At 40.5% G+C, this 16,813-nt stretch overlaps 1 protein-coding gene across 4 annotated transcripts in view; it reads right to left on the minus strand.

Annotated features, from left to right (window-relative positions):
• DEK (DEK proto-oncogene) overlaps positions 1-12,636 on the minus strand; it is a 33,916-nt gene extending 21,280 nt beyond the window's left edge. Inside the window, exons 1-6 of one of the 4 annotated variants that reach the window (XR_002346333.1) lie at positions 12,197-12,405; positions 11,665-11,818; positions 6,932-7,033; positions 6,592-6,701; positions 5,505-5,599; positions 4,521-4,641 (exon numbers count right to left, since the gene is read on the minus strand). Coding sequence is in view for 3 of the 4 variants with exons in the window: in XM_001927909.6 (XP_001927944.1) it covers positions 4,521-4,641; positions 5,505-5,599; positions 6,592-6,701; positions 6,932-7,033; positions 11,665-11,809 (573 nt within the window). In the remaining variant the exon portion in view is untranslated. Of the gene's footprint in view, positions 1-4,520; positions 4,642-5,504; positions 5,600-6,591; positions 6,702-6,931; positions 7,034-11,664; positions 11,819-11,894; positions 12,078-12,196 lie in introns of those variants that run through there. The other 3 variants (XM_001927909.6, XM_005665607.3, XM_021100232.1) reach the window with 3 other exon arrangements.

Below are 16,813 nucleotides of genomic sequence, written 5' to 3' on the forward strand. Positions count from 1 at the left end.
ATTAAGAACCACAAAATAAGTACATTGCCATTACTTTGATATTCAACTAAACCATGCATATTTAAAAAGCAGAGATCACATGAGGAAAATGATTTGATTATATTAACCAACAGATTTATTTTTAAATGCTTTCTTAGGGGAGAATTTGCTAACTTCTGAAACTGAAAACTATAAAATAACTTTGTATAAAGGATCTGAAAAGATGCACACTAAATAATCAAAATTATTTACTTCTAAAAGTATGGGTATCTTTTGTCTTTATTTTGTCTATGGTATTTTCCCAATCAGAAACATTAAGGAAAATTTAAGATACACACTTGTATAAATGTTATTGGTAACTGTATGCACTATCTCTTACAAAACTAGCAGAACCACAGGTCCCTTCTCTCCCAGGAACTTCCAGTCTTAGGGGTCACTGACACCTGCACAAATTTAAGAAAAGGTGGCTGCTTTGTGTAATGTGGTATTTTCAGGCTATGTACAATCCAGAGAATAGCCTATAGCTTGCCCAAACCACCCACCTTTCTAAAGGCAGACTGGGAAACAGCCAATCTAGGTCCCTTCAGAAACTAAATTAGTAGGCCAAAGATATTTCTCGGACAGGTCCTCCGCAAATTAAGTGTTTCTCAGAAAGGTTCTGCAAAGGTTGAATATAGACAACCTGGCTTTGTGAACTCCTGTCATTACCAACCATTAAAAGGAATCAAATCCACTGAGATAAACCCCCTGATATGCTTACTCGGAGACAGGGTGACTCTCACTGTCCAAGTTCTCAATACTTACTAAACAACATACAAGACTCAATTATATATGAAAAATGTGACACCCCCCATCCCTCAGTATGTCAGCTCAGGAACCAGATGCAGGTAACGAGAATATAATCTGTATATGGAATTAGTAATATAAGGATTGGAGTAGGTGCTTCATAAATCTACAGGAAAATCAAAGAATGTTAAGTCTATCAATAAACCAAGAAAATGCAACTTCAAAAAACACATGAAGAGCTTTTAATTTTAAAAAAAAGTAATGATACATAAATGCTTTAGAGCTTTCCTATATTGGTCCTAAAAACAGTTCAATATGTTAATCAGAATCTAATGTCAACAGGAAACAAACAATCAAGGTGGAAGTATAAAAGGACAGTAAAACAATGTTAAGTCAATTTTACGATTATTCGAGAAGAGAAAAAATTAGTGTTAATGACTTTATAGTGTTTTTCTTAAATGATGGAAGCAATGGTTGCACAGAAAATAGCTTGAGATTTGATACCATTAGATTAAGGAGTAATCATCACAGAGTCTGATATGAAAAATGAATGTGTGGGATTCCATAAGAAATAAAATAGTGGTTCTCAAAGTGTGGTACATGGACCCTGGGGTTTCCTGAGACCTCTGCAGAAGGCCAAACGGTCAAAACTGTTTTCATAATACCAAGACATTATTTGCTCTTTTCACTGTGTTGACATTTGCAGGGATTGTGAAAAAGCAAAGGTGGGTCAACCTACTGGTAACTAATCGAGACACAAGGCAGCAAACTGTGTTTGTAGTCACAACATTCCACAGAACCACACACTGGCAGGGGAGAGAAAAGGTGTCCGACTTAAGAATGTCCTTGACGAAACAGTACAAACACTAACTGTATTAACTCTAAACCTCTGAGGATGTACCTTTAGAGCATCTGTGGAACAAAAAGGGAGGTACACAAACAGTACTTTGGGTACATAAGAAAGTGCACTGATCTCAAGGAAAAGCACTTACATAATTGAGAACTGAGCTAAGTTAGCTACTTTTTTTCATGGAACATCACTTTAAAAATAACTTAAAAAAATTATGTCTATTCAGACTTAGGTATCAGAGAGACATGTTCTCGAAAATGAACATGAGCCTGTCACCTCAAGGAAAATTGACAGCATTTGTTGCCGATGATAAATTTCAAAATTTCAAGTGAAAATTAAAATTTTGGAAAGTTCACATTCACCACCATGGATTTGGCTGCATCTCAGTGCTTAAAATTTTTTTCTGATGAAATTATGCTTATATTAATGAATGTGACTTTTGACAGTGTTTAATGAAATGTGCCAACATTTGGAAGATATGCATAATTCAGGAACCATTATTTTCCAAATGAAGAGTGCATGTTACAAATTCATGCACAGGTAAAAGATCCAACCAAGTTCATTAACGTGGTTCTAAACACCACATTACAACTAACCTTTTTAAGATCTCATCCCTGGGGTTTCGGTGTGTAACAAAGAGACTATCCACGATTATCTGGAAGGGTTCTTAAAATACCCCTCTCTTTTCTAGGTACAGAGATGTGTGAATCTAAATTTTCTTCATATACTTCAAGCAAAACAATACATTGCAACAGATGAAGTGCAGAAGCAAATGAGAATAAACCTGTCTTAAGCCAGATTATCAACAGATGCAAAAACATAATGCCATTCTCCTTAATGAGATTTTGGGTAGTATAGTTATTTTTCATATAAAATATTCCTTTTGTTAACATGAAGTAGGCTTGTCATTATTTGATTTTTTTTTTTTTTTTGTCTTTTGTCTTTTTTGTTGTTGTTGTTGTTGCTATTTCTTGGGCTGCTCCCGCGGCATATGGAGGTTCCCAGGCTAGGGGTCGAATTGGAGCTGTAGCCACCGGCCTACTCCAGAGCCACAGCAAAGCGGGATCCGAGCCACGTCTGCAACCTACACCACAGCTCACGGCAACGCCGGATTTTTAACCCACTGAGCAAGGGCAGGGACCGAACCCGCAACCTCATGGTTCCTAGTCGGATCCGTTAACCACTGCGCCACGACGAGAACTCCTTTTTTTTTGCCTTTTAGGATAGCACCCGCGGCATACGGAGGTTCCCAGGCTAGGGGTTGAATCAGAGCTACAACTGCCACAGCAATGTGGGATCTGAGCTGCCTCTGCTACCTACACCACAGCTCATCAGCTCATAGCAACGCGGGATCCTGATGATCTGAGACAGGCCAGGGATTGAACCCACAACCTCATGGTTACTAGTCAGATTCGTTTCCACTGCACCACAATGGGAACTCCCCTTATCATTTCAGAATTTTTTGATTTTAATTAATTTTAAGAGGGTAATGGGGTCCTAAAACTCTCATATTTGAAAACCACTGAAGCAAAGTCGAATGTTAATTCCTTATAACTTAAGCAACTTAATAATTGTTTCTGGGGATACAGTGTTCAAGCTTGTCCTCTGAAATTCTAAAATAGAAGAGGTAGAGCCATAGTAAAAGTTTAGAAAAACAAAAAGATAATCTCCTCCTTTAAATAAACTAGTTCAAAACACCCCCCCCACACACACACACACAAAGAAATCAAAATAACCTTTGGGTTTATAGCCATATGACAAAAATACCCTTAAGTATCATCGTTTAGAAGAACAGGCAAAAACAGAGTCACAAAGCTGCTTTCTGGTTTCTAATCTTTACACCCTTCTCCTCTCACTGATGGTGTTCCCCTGAACTTCTAGGCCCCCTAGATCTCTTTCCAATTTCTTTCCTATCAAAATGAGAAAAAAATATGAAAATATCTGCTGAAAGACTTAAACTGAAATGCAAGGTCATATAATTAATACTTCAATTGACATTTTAAGTCAGAGCTGTCCTTTGCCACTGTTAAACAATTATTTAGGGCAAACCTAATCTAAATTCAGGAAGAGTACCCAAAACCCTAAGACATTTTACGTCCTGGTCCAGTTCCTGGGCTTTCCTAAGGATTGTGATTCTGGAAGCCCAATACTAGAAACTTGAGCCAGCCCTTTTCTGTCATTTTTTTCATAACCTTACTCTATGATCTAGAAAATATCCAGTTCTACTACATCGTCTGCCCTTTCCTGATCTGATTACAGATTACACACCCTCCCCCAGTGGCCCAACACCTCCTCCTCAATTCAACCAATTTCAAGTGCCCTCTAGATATATACCTCTGGATATTTTGTATTTCTGTCCTATTTGACATTTACTTAACAATTGTAAATTTGTTAATTCCTTCATGGCTCAGCAGAAACAAACCCAACTAGTATCCATGAGGATGCAGGTTTGGTCCCTGGTCTTTATCAGTGGGTTGAGGTTCCAGCACTGCTGTGAGCTGTGATATAGGTTACAGACACGGTTTGGATCCCGTAGTACTGGTACTGTGGTTGTGGGGTAGGCAGGCAGCTTAACTTTGATTCAACCCCTAGCCTGGGAACGTCCATATGCCACAGGTGTGACCCTAAAAAAAACAAAAACAAAAAAAAGGAAAAATTTATTTTTCCTAATCTTAAATTCTTTATATCTCGTAAGGGAAAACAGAAGTGTATAAGCCTTCTATGTTATTTCTACCATGAAACTGCTGCAGACATGTGTGTCAACAGAAGGCATATTTGATTATAGAACATACTACTGAATGCTGACAGCAACGGACAACAATTAAATTGTTCCATAAAAAAGAGAAAGTAAGAAAAGGCGACAAATAATTGACCTCTTAGTGAAAGAGTAAAAATTGGTCCTCACTTTGCCAGAAGGCTTTGGATGCATTAAGAAATTCAAGATCCTTTTCACCAGTTCACTATTTACACCTGATCTTTCCAAATCAAGAACCTCGCAGATGCTCTTTAACATGGCATTTCTAAATCTGAAACAGAAAATGCAAGAAACCAATGTAATTATGCAGGCAAGTTTACAATCATTTTGTACACTATATAAAGATAACAGCTAACCAGTCTGGCTCAGACAAACATTAAGAAAGCAGTGTATTTGCCTAAACCTCAGATTATCTCTGAACGTGCTAATTTCAACTAGTACACAAAATACAACCTGATATAATTAGTAATAAATTGAAAATAACATTTACCAATTAAGTTTTAGAGGCAGTATGAAAATAAACTCAGTTCACTAGAAAATAACATAAAAAGTTTTCAATACTATAAAATTCACAATCTTAATTCTTCTGGCTGATGATTAAATAGTACATTTTCCCCTCAGGATTCCAACCATGTCTCAACGCAGAAGCAGGTAATCGTCTCTATTAGAGTTCTTAAACTGCAATTTAACAAGCAAAGACTCCAAGAATATAGCATCTCAAAAAAAAAGTTTTTAAGAATATATCATCTTTTTTGCATTATAATGGACATGATTTCTATCAAATTGATTATCTTCAAAATAGTTTAATAAGGTACCTGTAAGTGGGGGAAACAGTGACGGACAGGGAACAGGAGTAGAAGAGAGTTTTTACCATGTTCCTGTAGATCTTCTGAATTTTAGACTGTATGAATGATTTACCTGTGTGTATCACTTTTCTTATAAACACTATTGCCTTTGAGTTTTCAATAATCTTGATAGTCATTATTTACTGGAAAGTAATAGTTCATGATGACATGGTCTTGGAATTCAAAGCAAAAAATCAGCAATTTACTAAAAATATAAGGGTGTGTTATGCTTAAGTGTTTAAAAATAAATTTGAAGCACATTAATAAAAATGTTATAAGAACAACTTACTTTTTTAACATTTCTTCCTTCTTCTTATACTGGATACTTCCTTTTTCAAATGGAAAGCCACTGAACTGACCCACATTCTTCTTTAATGAGGACACCTGAAAATGGTGCTCTTATTATTAATACTACTTATTACCCAGTAATGTATGCAAATAATTCAAAGCCATTAATCTTTATTTTCACATCAGTCTCCATGTTACAATATTGGTTTATTCAACATTTTTTATTCACAATGGAAAACTGTATTTGTTAACTAAAATATTAACATCATAAAATATTTACAAAATTAATTCTTTGAAAAGAACAATTTGAATTTAAATGAATTTCATCAGGGAATTTTTACTGGTAATTATAAAACCATAACTAAATGTTATCTGATAGCACCAGGGGAATGTGGAAAGTTACTACTTAAAAAAGACATCCTTTCCTTGAGTAATACTAGTTATTATTTTCCAAATCAGCAAGTTAGGGATTTATTCTTTAAAAAGTAAAGAACAGAGCACTTCTGAAAGTAAATACCATTTAGTAGGAACGTGATTTGTGTATATTAGATTGTCATGAGAATAGAAGGAGATAACACAAAGAAAGCAAAGTTTCCTCAGTTATATGGAATGCTGAGGTTGTGTGTACAGTACAATAATTCAACACATGAAACACTAATTTATTCTAACAAACCTACTGATAAAGAATTACTACCTAATTTATCAGATATATTGGATTATTTATTCTGAATGGTTAGAAACATTGTAAAAATAAGTACCTTTTAACACAGATGAAAACCACAATAATCGTAATTCGGATTTTACAATTTGAAATTTTAGTTTGGCATAAAAACTACAGTAGAAAGAGACCTGTATATTACAATACTGATGTTAATATCCAGTTATGTGTCGGGTAATAAGTCATTCAAATAGTGTGTGTCTCAGTAGGCTTACTTGTATGGTATGGAAACTGATATAGCTGATCGCTTAAGCACTTTCCAGGACTAAAATTATGCTTCTATTGTGAAGCTTATTATTTTAACTTATAACACATAGATATTTTAACACATAAATATTCTACTAGGTTAAAGGTATAAAAAAGGTCTTACTGTGCCTGGTCTGTTATAAAGCAGCTTATGTAGATTTCTAAGCTCATCTGTTTTCTTCTTACTTAGAAAAAAGTGTATCCTTTCAATTTCACAAAGTTTCTGTCCCTTCCCTAGGAGGAATAAAAAAATGCAAGAATTAAATAAACACCATGGTTAATACATTTCATTTAATGAGAATTATTTCTACAGTATAATTTACAGATAACTTCTGCTCTACAAGAGCAAATTATGTAAAATTACACCAATAATACATTACTACTTAGGAAAAACTAAGCACAGCTAACCATCATTTTGTATATTGAGGAATTTTCACTACAAAATGAAAAGAACAAAAACTTACCCTGTGCAATTGTAAATGGCTCTCTTTGTAAGGAAGAGACTTGCATTGTCAACCTCTCTACTTTTTTCTTTTCCCTCTTGCCTTCCACGATTAGACTCTTTTCTAGAAAGTTAATTATAATACTCATTAATAGCAAAAAGCTTAAAGGATATATTAGCTCTATTGAATAAACATAGAGAAAAAAACAGCAAAAACTTAATAATCCACTCTTCTCCCAAGCTCAATTGTGAGAAGCAAATAACAGAGATGAAAAAAACTTGCTAAGTTAATAGCTTCACTAAAGTTTTTTATTTATTTATTTTTTGTCTTTTTGCCTTTTCTAGGACCGCTCCCACGGCATATGGAGGTTCCCAGGCTAGGGGTTGAATCGGAGCTGTAGTCCCTGGCCTTTGCCAGAGCCACAGCAATGTGGGATCCGAGCTGTGTCTGCAACCTACACCACAGCTCACGGCAACGACGGATCCTCAACCCACTGAGCAAGGCCAGGGATCAAACCTGCAACCTCATGGTTTCTAATCGGATTTGTTAACCACTGAGCCACAAGGGGAACTCTGAATAGCATCACTAGAGTTTTAAAAATTTTTTTTAACTTATTCATAATTTAAAATCACTGTTTCCTTATAGGAAGAACGTTTTAACAAATTTCACAGACGTCAATCAACCCTTGTTCAAATCGGGCACACATCAAATCTAACATTATGGGAGTTTTACCTATTTGGAAGTGAACTTTTAACTATCAATTTCAAATGCCAAGATATTACACAAAAACATCCATAGGAACTTTTTTCATGTTTTTTGAATTGTTCACAAACATTTCCTACATAATCCAGCATACAAAAGAGAAATGGTACATCCTTTTCTTTCAATTTGCACGCAATGAAAAAACAAGAATATATATATATATTTTTACAAAGTTTAATAGACACTACCAAGCTGACAGTTTAAGTCTATTGTTGAGAAATTAATAAAAAATAATCAGAACTTATTTTTCATCAGTCACTTCCATAATCAAGTATTCTGATTAGTAAAATTTGCTGCCATTAGAGTTCTGGTATATATTTATACCACTACTCCATCTGCGGTGTTGCTTCCCACTTTGGTTTTTCTTCATAATTACTAACAAAACTGTTGCAAAGTAGGGGTGAGCATTTGCGAAAACAAACAAAAATCCCCCAGTTACTACAAGCATGAATGTACAGTGGGATTTTCTCCCAAGCAATGGACTTTCAAACCAGTAAGAGATCACCAGAACTAAATGTGTCAACATATTTTGCGTATGTCCAAGAGGAGATGTATTTATTTATAGCCAACAGAGGACTGAAAATTAAACTTAGTGTTTAGTTTGGGGGCAAGTTGGGGGGAATCCAGCCATCTGAAAAATGACCATTAAAAAATGACCACCAAAAATAGGTTCACTAAATTTAAAAACCATAAAACGTTTCTTACATAAAAAGCATTACATTCTGCACACTGTTCTGAATAGATGCCAGGAACATATAGACTATTGTTACTTTTTTTCCCTGACTGCGCCCCCCCCCACCATGTTATAGCAACCACAAAGGCAAGTGTTCACAATAATTACATGAGGGGAATTTGTTTTTTTAAATCACCAACAAGGAACAAAAATTAAAATTCATTCACTCTGCTGCTTCAAAGTTTCAATGTTAGTTTTTGCATGCCCTCCCCCACCCCGGTAAGAACTAAAACATTACATCTGGTGAAGAGCAAAGATAGTTTTTTTTAAAGTAACATTTTATGTACCCAGAACCCCAACAGTTAAAAACAAACAAAAATCATAAAGCAGACAAACTTTTATCCAACTACAATTATTATTATGGAAGTCTGGTCACTTTGTGAAAAATCAAGGCCTTTATTAAGGCTACTCTGACTAGACATTCTATTAATTGGAATTCAGTTTACTGGACCTCAGAAAACAGCAAATTTAAGATATAGAAGGAAAGGCAATAATTTAGTTGGCTGACAAAAGAAAAACAAGGACTGTAAGGAAGAGTGGCTTACTCTGCTGGTGTAAAATTACAAGTTGCCTTAAAAGTTTACATTTAAAGCTATCAGGAGTTCCCGTCGTGGCGCAGTGGTTAACGGATCCGACTAGGAACCATGAGGTTCGGGTTCGGTCCCTGCCCTTGCTCAGTGGGTTAACAATCCGGCGTTGCCATGAGCTGTGGTGTAGGTTGCAGACATGGCTCGGATCCCGAGTTGCTGTGGCTCTGGCGTAGGCCAGTGGCTACAGCTCCTATTCGACCCCTCGCCTGGGAACCTCCATATGCCGCGGGAGCGGCCCAAAGAAATAGCAAAAAGACAAAAAAAAAAACAAAAAAAAAAAAACAAAGCTATCAACTGGAAAGGCATTCCTTTATAATTCAACAAAAGATGTTTATAATAGCCAAAAACTACTGTGAAAAGTTCTGTAATATTTAGTTAAGGTTGCTGTAAAAAAAATAAATAAATAAAAATAAATAAATTAGGCTGGATTTTCTAAAACCAGTTACTTACTTAGATATTGCTAGAAGTTCTTCAATTTATTCAACTGAATGCCTGTTTGATGCAAAGCTCATCAGATACTGAGGGGTAGGTGAGACCAAGAGATGATTAAGAAATTGAATATTTCCTCAAAGACCTCATGTCTACTGGGGCCGATGGGACACAAATACCATACTCCAAAGCAGAAAATGACAAAACACTTTAAGTTACAAATAATGAGAGTTGAGGAAAGAGCAATTTGTTCTGTATTAGGGAGAAAGGATCAAAACATTCGAGCTGGCTCTGAAGGATAGCTAAGATTTGGAGATGTAAAGATCGGCACACACACAAAAAAATTAGTAAAAAGAAAGCGATTCCGGCAGGTGCATCCTGGCAATGGTGTAGAATGCAGAGAAAGCACTATAAAGCGACTCCACAGCTGTCACTCCACTTCCACCCCGAGTGATTTAAGCCATTTGCTTGCCACTGATTACCACCTAAAAGCTAGTAACTTCCTGATCTATCTCCAGTCAGTCGAGTTTCCCCTGATCTTCAGACCAACCAACCAGGCTGCCTACTGGACAGCTCCACTGTCCTACAGGCACCACACTCAATGCATCCCAAACAGAGAGGACCATCATCTCCAAGCTCACTCCTCTTCATGAATTCTTTTTTCAGAAAATGTTAATATTACCCATCCAGCTGCCAAAGAAACCTGGGAGTCACCTTTTACTAGGCATCTCCCGCCTCCCTATTCCTCACCCCTAAACCACTGCCAAGTCAATTCCACCCCTTATTTGGCATAAATTTCACTCTCATTTCTATGACGCCTCAGTAGTAGAGTTAAATTTTCAGGGCTAAACAGGATAAAAAACATTCACAATTTTAGTCGTTCCACAAATATCTCAAATGAGGAAAATAAAACAGGACAACTATAGAACTGCTTTGGGGATAATCTAAATTTTTTTTGTTAAAAAAATTACAATTTGCCCTACCATCAGTCCCCCAAGAATCACTGGACTGGTCGTTTACAATGTTTTTACATGACTTTCATAATTTTTTTCCTGACATGAAGAAATACATCATCTCTCTGGTATCCGAAACTAAAAATTGAAGGAAAAAATGCTGAGAAAGTCTTGGACTAATAGTGAGATACTGCAGCCAACTTCCAATTATGAATAATTTAAAAATAACTCATTTTTTTCTAAGCATTTTCTGTACTTAAATGTAGACACGCTTCCCTCTTACAGTAGCTACCACTTTATACAAACAAAACACATACCATGTACTCTCAACTCACACTGTATTTATTAAATGCTGACCAGGGACTCGTTTAGGCATTAAAAAAAAATGAACTGACCCTAGGTCTGAGACAAAAACCTCAAATCTCTTCCCAAGTCTGGTTGGGTTACGGTGATAAACTAAATAAACCTACATCAGGCTAATGTCAAAGATGCTAAGATCTGTGATACCGAGTTTTAAGTGGTTGGAAGGAAGCATTTTAGGGGCGCTGGCCCAGGCACCGCGGATAAACTGAGGCAGTACCACCCCTCAACGCTGCAAGGTGCTTCTGCTTCATGTCTCCAGTCAAATCGGTTGCTACTGCCCTCCCTCAACACCAAAACCGAAACAGCTCTGGGCTCGTATTTAAACTTTCTTTCACAGTTCACTGCTTTCGTGTTTAACTACTTTCTCAAACAGAACCAGCTTTCACCGGTGTTTCCCGGTGAAAGTTACTCCTCTAAGCCTTTGAAAAAGAACGTCTGCTGAAGTTCAGCAAATATACTAAAACTATTGAAATATTTCCAAGACTAACATGAGTAACTTCAAGTCTTGATACGTGATTTCATGAAGAACTTCACAGTAACTCCAGAAGGCAAAGAATGTGTACTTAAATTAGCAAAAACAAAACGTTACCGTAATAACTTCCAAGGCAAGTAGTTAAAAAAAAAAAAAAAAAAAACCAGATCTGAAACTTACAAACTTCCTGTCAAATGATAAAATGTTATGCACGGGTGTTGCTGGCGAGAAATCAACTGCACTCCAAAGTACGTAGTTAACAACGGCGAGCATTTTTTTAAAAACTGGAATTCACAAAGTTAATTTCTCTGCTACTGTTCCACATAAAAACCTCGCTAATTCCGCAAACGTTCTCACTGCAAACCACCCCGATTTACCGACTTTAAGCGCAAAGAGAGCCCGAAAACTGATTTCGGTAAAGCCCATCACTAAGAACAAGACTTCCTCCCCACCTTTCTCTTCCTCCTCTTCCTCCTCCTCGTCGTCCTCGTCCTCCTCTTCACTTTCCTCTCTCGGGCCGGGCATTTCGGGCTCTTTCTCGGACGCGGGCTGGGCGGGGGTTCCCTCTCCCTCCGCAGCAGGGCCCGAGGAGGACATGCTGTGGACCTGCGGGCGGAGAGGAAGCCACACGTCTCGGTCCCCTCGCCTCCGGCGGGAGGACGCGGCGGCCCGGCCGACCCACCTGCTCCGCCCCTGGGACCGCGGGGAAACCTGACCGCAAAGTTGCCTCCCCGCGCAGCCTGGACGGCGGCGCTGTCCCCCACTTCCCCCCGGGGGTGGCTGCCCTCGAGCCCCGCGGCCCGTCCGGGGCCGTCCCGAGGCGGGAAAGCGCGGGCGCCGAGCCGCCCCTCCCACCGTCCTGCCCGCGCCGCCGGCCGCCCCGCGTCCCCTCCCCCGCCCCAGGCCGCCGTCCAAATGGCCGCGGCGGTGCGGGCGGGCCCCGCGGCGCCCTCTCGGCCTCCCCTCCGCCGCCGCGGCCCTCACCGCGGGTCCCGGCCGCCGCGGGCCTGGCGCCGAGGACTCGAAGAGACGCCGGGAGGCGGCGGCGGGCGCCGAAAAGGAGGCGCGCGGGCCGCTCGCTGGCCTGACGCTCACGCCGCGCTCTCGGCTGCCCAGAATCAACAAGATTTTCAAAATGGCGGTTCGGGAAGGAAAGCGGGAATGCGGCGGCCAATCAGGGCCGCGAGCTGGGAGTTGGCGCGCGCGAGGTGGGGGAGGCGGGGCGGCCGGCGCCTCCGCGGGAAGCCCGGGCGGGCAGGGCCGGGGTGGGGCCGTGAGGGGTCCCCCCGGCGGCGGCGGGCGGAGGGGCGGTGCGCTCCGGAGCCGCTTGGGCGGCGTTGGGCGTCCTGTCCCGGCTCCTCCGGGAAAGCGGACAGGCCGCGTCCCGGGCGGCGGGCGGGAGCCGGCGCAGGAACAGCGAGGCGGCGCCGAACGGAAGAACGCTAGGGGGCCTGCAAGTGTATTGTCTCCGCCGCTTGTTCCGGGAAAAAGAGGAGGAGCGGCCGCGGGTTCGGGAGGGGGCGGGCGCGGAGTAGTGAAGAAGTTTACGTCCCGGGAAATCTCTGCTACAGTATTTCCTAGAGGTTGAGGGGAGTTACTCAGTGAGCGTCGTCATTTAGGTCCCGGAGATCGTGCTGTTGATGACTCCCGAACCTGCTGTATTTCAAAGGACCCCATCTCTTGTAAGGTACATCTTCAGGAAAAAGACGCTATCACGTTGAAAGTTCACGTCACTGGAGAGAAAAAGATTTCCAGACCTGTAAATATAGGGGAAAATTGTGGTGTTGGTTATAATAGAGGACATACGGTAGTACGTAGTCCTGAGTCTTCTATTGGAGTTCTAGGCCAGCTCCGAAGATAGCTCTAAAACTCAACATTTAAAAAAACGAACCGCTTTCCCCGCTCAAATATTCCCTCTTAACTGTATATGATTCCTTTCATTTCCCCCCAACCCTTTCACCACCAGCAGCCCCAGGGATCCTTCTACTCGATGAATAGTGGAAATAGGATCAGTTAAATTTGCCTGTATGAACTCAGGTTCGTAGGGCAAAAATAAGATATTTTCTTTGCTTTCCCCTCTTTTCCTTTCGTGCCCCTACTGAAAACATAAGCAAATCCTGTCATTTTTATCCTCAAATTTTAAGCCATTTCCCACTGTACTGATGCCACCCAAATCCGGTCCACTTTCCTCTTTTGCTTGGATTTTGACATAGTCCCTTACTGGTCAGGTGGCTTCCACATTGCTAACCCATCTCCTACCACTCACATAGTAGCAGCCAGGGTGATTTGTTTGTTTTAAATGATCAGATTGGGCACTCTCTTGCTTAAAACTCTCCAATGGATTCCCATCATACTTGGAATAAAATTCAAAGGATTCATGGTTGTTGCTGGATGAAAATCTGCACAACCTAAAAGGTGCAAGTTACGCTTTGTTCAGGGAATGTTCTGAAGACTCTAGCCTCGGAGACAGTCAGATAACTCTGAGGAATTGCTCTGAGTAAATAAGGTAAGAGGATATATAGGAGCTTTGCTGAACAAAAAAACCCATGTAGTCAAACATCAAAAGCTTACTGCTGATCACACACAACAAACCCCCCAAGACATCGCAAGTTAATGCTTTTAGTGCTTTTCTGTGAAAAGGAAAATGCCGCTGTCTGGGCTAGTTGGAAATTATTCCTGAGATATGGATCTTAACTATTCAGGGCCAGTATGCTGTTTTTCTCTGTCCTGAATTTCCCTGAGGGTAAGGTGGTTAATGGCTGGAGGGTGGACAACATTCATTGTTTACTGGAATGGCAGGCAACATTTTTTTGTGCACATGGTTTAAAGCCCTGAGCCTGGAGGAGCTCATTAGTAGAGTGAGCATCCGCAGAGAGGAAGACAGGATGGAATCCAGGAGCTCTCCAATGCTTAGAGGTTCAGGAGAGGAAGTGAAACCAGCAAAGGGGATGAAAGAGCAACGTACTACCTGAAGTGGGAAGAGAATCTAGTGGAAAAGTTTTATCTCAGAAGCCAAGTGATTAAGAAGTGTCTAAGGGGAGAGAGTGGTCAGAAGCACTAAAAGGTCAGGTGAGGAGTTCCAGTTGTGGCTCAGTGGTTAACGAATCCGACTAGGAACCATGAAGTTGCGAGTTTGATCCCTGGCCTCGCTCAGTGGGTTAAGGATCAAAACATAGGCTGGTAGCGACAGCTCTGATTTGACCCCTAGCCCGGAAACCTCCATATGCCGCAGGTGCAGCCCTAAAATAAATAATTAGTTAATGGCCAGGTGAGATGAGAACTGAGAAGTGACCATTGTATAAAAGACGGATGAGTTACCAGCGACACTGACAAGAACTGTTCCTGTGAAGTGGTGAGCATGAGGGTGCCAGCAGTGAGAGCGAGAGAGAAAGGTAGGCAAGCATGGGTTCAGAGGTGTTTTGCTGTTTTCGGGGAGCAGAGAAATGGAGCAGTAACTCAAAGCAAGTTTGGTTTTTAAGAAGGGAGCTGTTACTGTATTTGTTTTCTGTTTTTGGACTTGCCTGCAGTGGGGAAGTTCCCAGGAGAGGGATCAAATCTGCACTATGGCAGTGACCCCAGCCACAGCAGTGACAACACAACACCAGATCCTTAACCACTAAGCCACCAGGGAACTTCCCCAAATAATACAGTCCTTCTTTTTTTTTTTTTTTAAAAGCCACACTTGTGGCAAATGGAAGTTCCTAGGCTAGGGGGTGAATTGGAGCTGTGGCTGTTGGCCTATGCCACAGCCACGCCAGATTCAAGTGGTATTGCTGGATCCTTAACCCACTTGAGTGGGGCCAGGGATTAAATCAGCATCCTCATGAATACTAATTAGGTTTGTTACTGCTGAACCACAATGGGAATTCCCCCAAATAAATTCTTACTATGAAGATTCAGGGCATTTTTTGGTTTAATATAATGAGATGGTATATTAGGATAAGTTCTTTTTTTTCGTTTTTGTCTTTTTAGGGTCACATCTGCAGCATATGGAGGTTCCCGGGCTAGGGGGTGAATCAGAGCTGTAGCTGCCAGACTACACCACAGCCGCAGCAATGCAGGATCCAAGCCGAGTCTGCAACCTACACCACAGCTAACGTCAACACCGGATCCTTAATCCACCGAGCAAGGCTAGGGATCGAACCTTCGTCCTCATGGATGCTAGTAAGATTCGTTTCCACTGAATCACGATGGGAACTCCTGGATAAGACAAATTCTTTTGGCAAAAGTTGTTTTAATTGTGTTTAACAACAGAATTTTATTTCTCAGAGTGAGAAAAGCCCTGTCACTCAGGTCAGGCAACTCCCTAGGGCTGCCCTTCCTATGGTTTAGTCATTGTTCTTGATTCCTTTGATCTTAGAGATCCACCATCTTGACATGAGTACCTAGTGTTCACAGTGTTAGGGGAATAGAACAGGCCAAGAACCCAGACCTGCTCGTCTAGGATTCTGCTCATTGGCTACTGGCCAGATGGGTCAGACTGCCCAGCTCACTGCAAAGAATCTAGGCAAACATGGGGCCACATACTGGTGAGCATTGCTGTCTCTGCACAGAAGGCCTGATAACAAGCAAATAAGTTGCAATTGGGATGAGTGGGGCACGTGCCTGAAAATATTTGTTGGTTTTATTTTGGACATATTAAAGCCCCAATTCTTGAATTTGTTGTTTCATTTTTGCCTTGAGAAGTTTTTACATACATGGCACCCAGATGTCTCTCTTATACCCATATCTAGCTCTTACACACACTTATCTATCTTTCCCAGACTATGAGCTTCATGGGCAGAGGCCACATCCATGCTATTTATTCTTCTCTCCCAATCCTTGGCACTGTGCCTGACACAAATACTTTTAAAGTGTTTCATTGAAATGCATCCCCTTTCGATTCAATGACAGTGGCATGAGTCTGTTGTCTGGATGCTATTTAAAGACCTTCTAGCAATATCTACTCCGTAAATTTACATGACTTGCACAAGCTGATGATTTGGTTCTCATTTTAAAACCCAGTCATAAATATATATAAATATAGCAACACATTTGGTTCTTCTAACAACAAGATATCATACACTATTTTGGTAGAAAGAGTTAGCCTAAGTACACAGGTTAGTAATTTGAGATTAGGTTTGAAAATAATGTGAATGCAATGGTATCCAGTTGGTTGATAAACTGGATATTCTAGCTCTGACAGTGGCCAGAGAAGACTATTCAAAGTAAACAGTAGGAGAAGGTGAGGAAAATGGTAGTGAGACTTAATAAAAGTTGGAGAACAAAGGATAGCTGGTTACCAGACTTTGGCCCCAGCATTTAATTTTGCTCTAAATTTAGCAAATATGACTTATAATATTTTACTAGCATAACTATCAATCGTTTTATGGAAGGTGCCCAAGAAATAGAGAAGATAGAGCTTTGATATTATTCCCTTGTTTGCTGTGAAATGAGATCATCACTGTTGGAAGGGGCTTTTCTCCTTATGGACTAACAGCCAGTGTTTAGATTATTTTATTTATTTATTTTTCCTCTTTTTGTCTTTTTGTTGTTGTTGTTGTTGCTATTTCTTGGGCCGCTCCCACGGCATATGGAGGTTCCCAGGCTAGGGGTTGAATC

This window comes from Sus scrofa, chromosome 7 (genome assembly GCF_000003025.6).
Source record: "Sus scrofa isolate TJ Tabasco breed Duroc chromosome 7, Sscrofa11.1, whole genome shotgun sequence".
NCBI lineage: Eukaryota > Metazoa > Chordata > Mammalia > Artiodactyla > Suidae > Sus > Sus scrofa.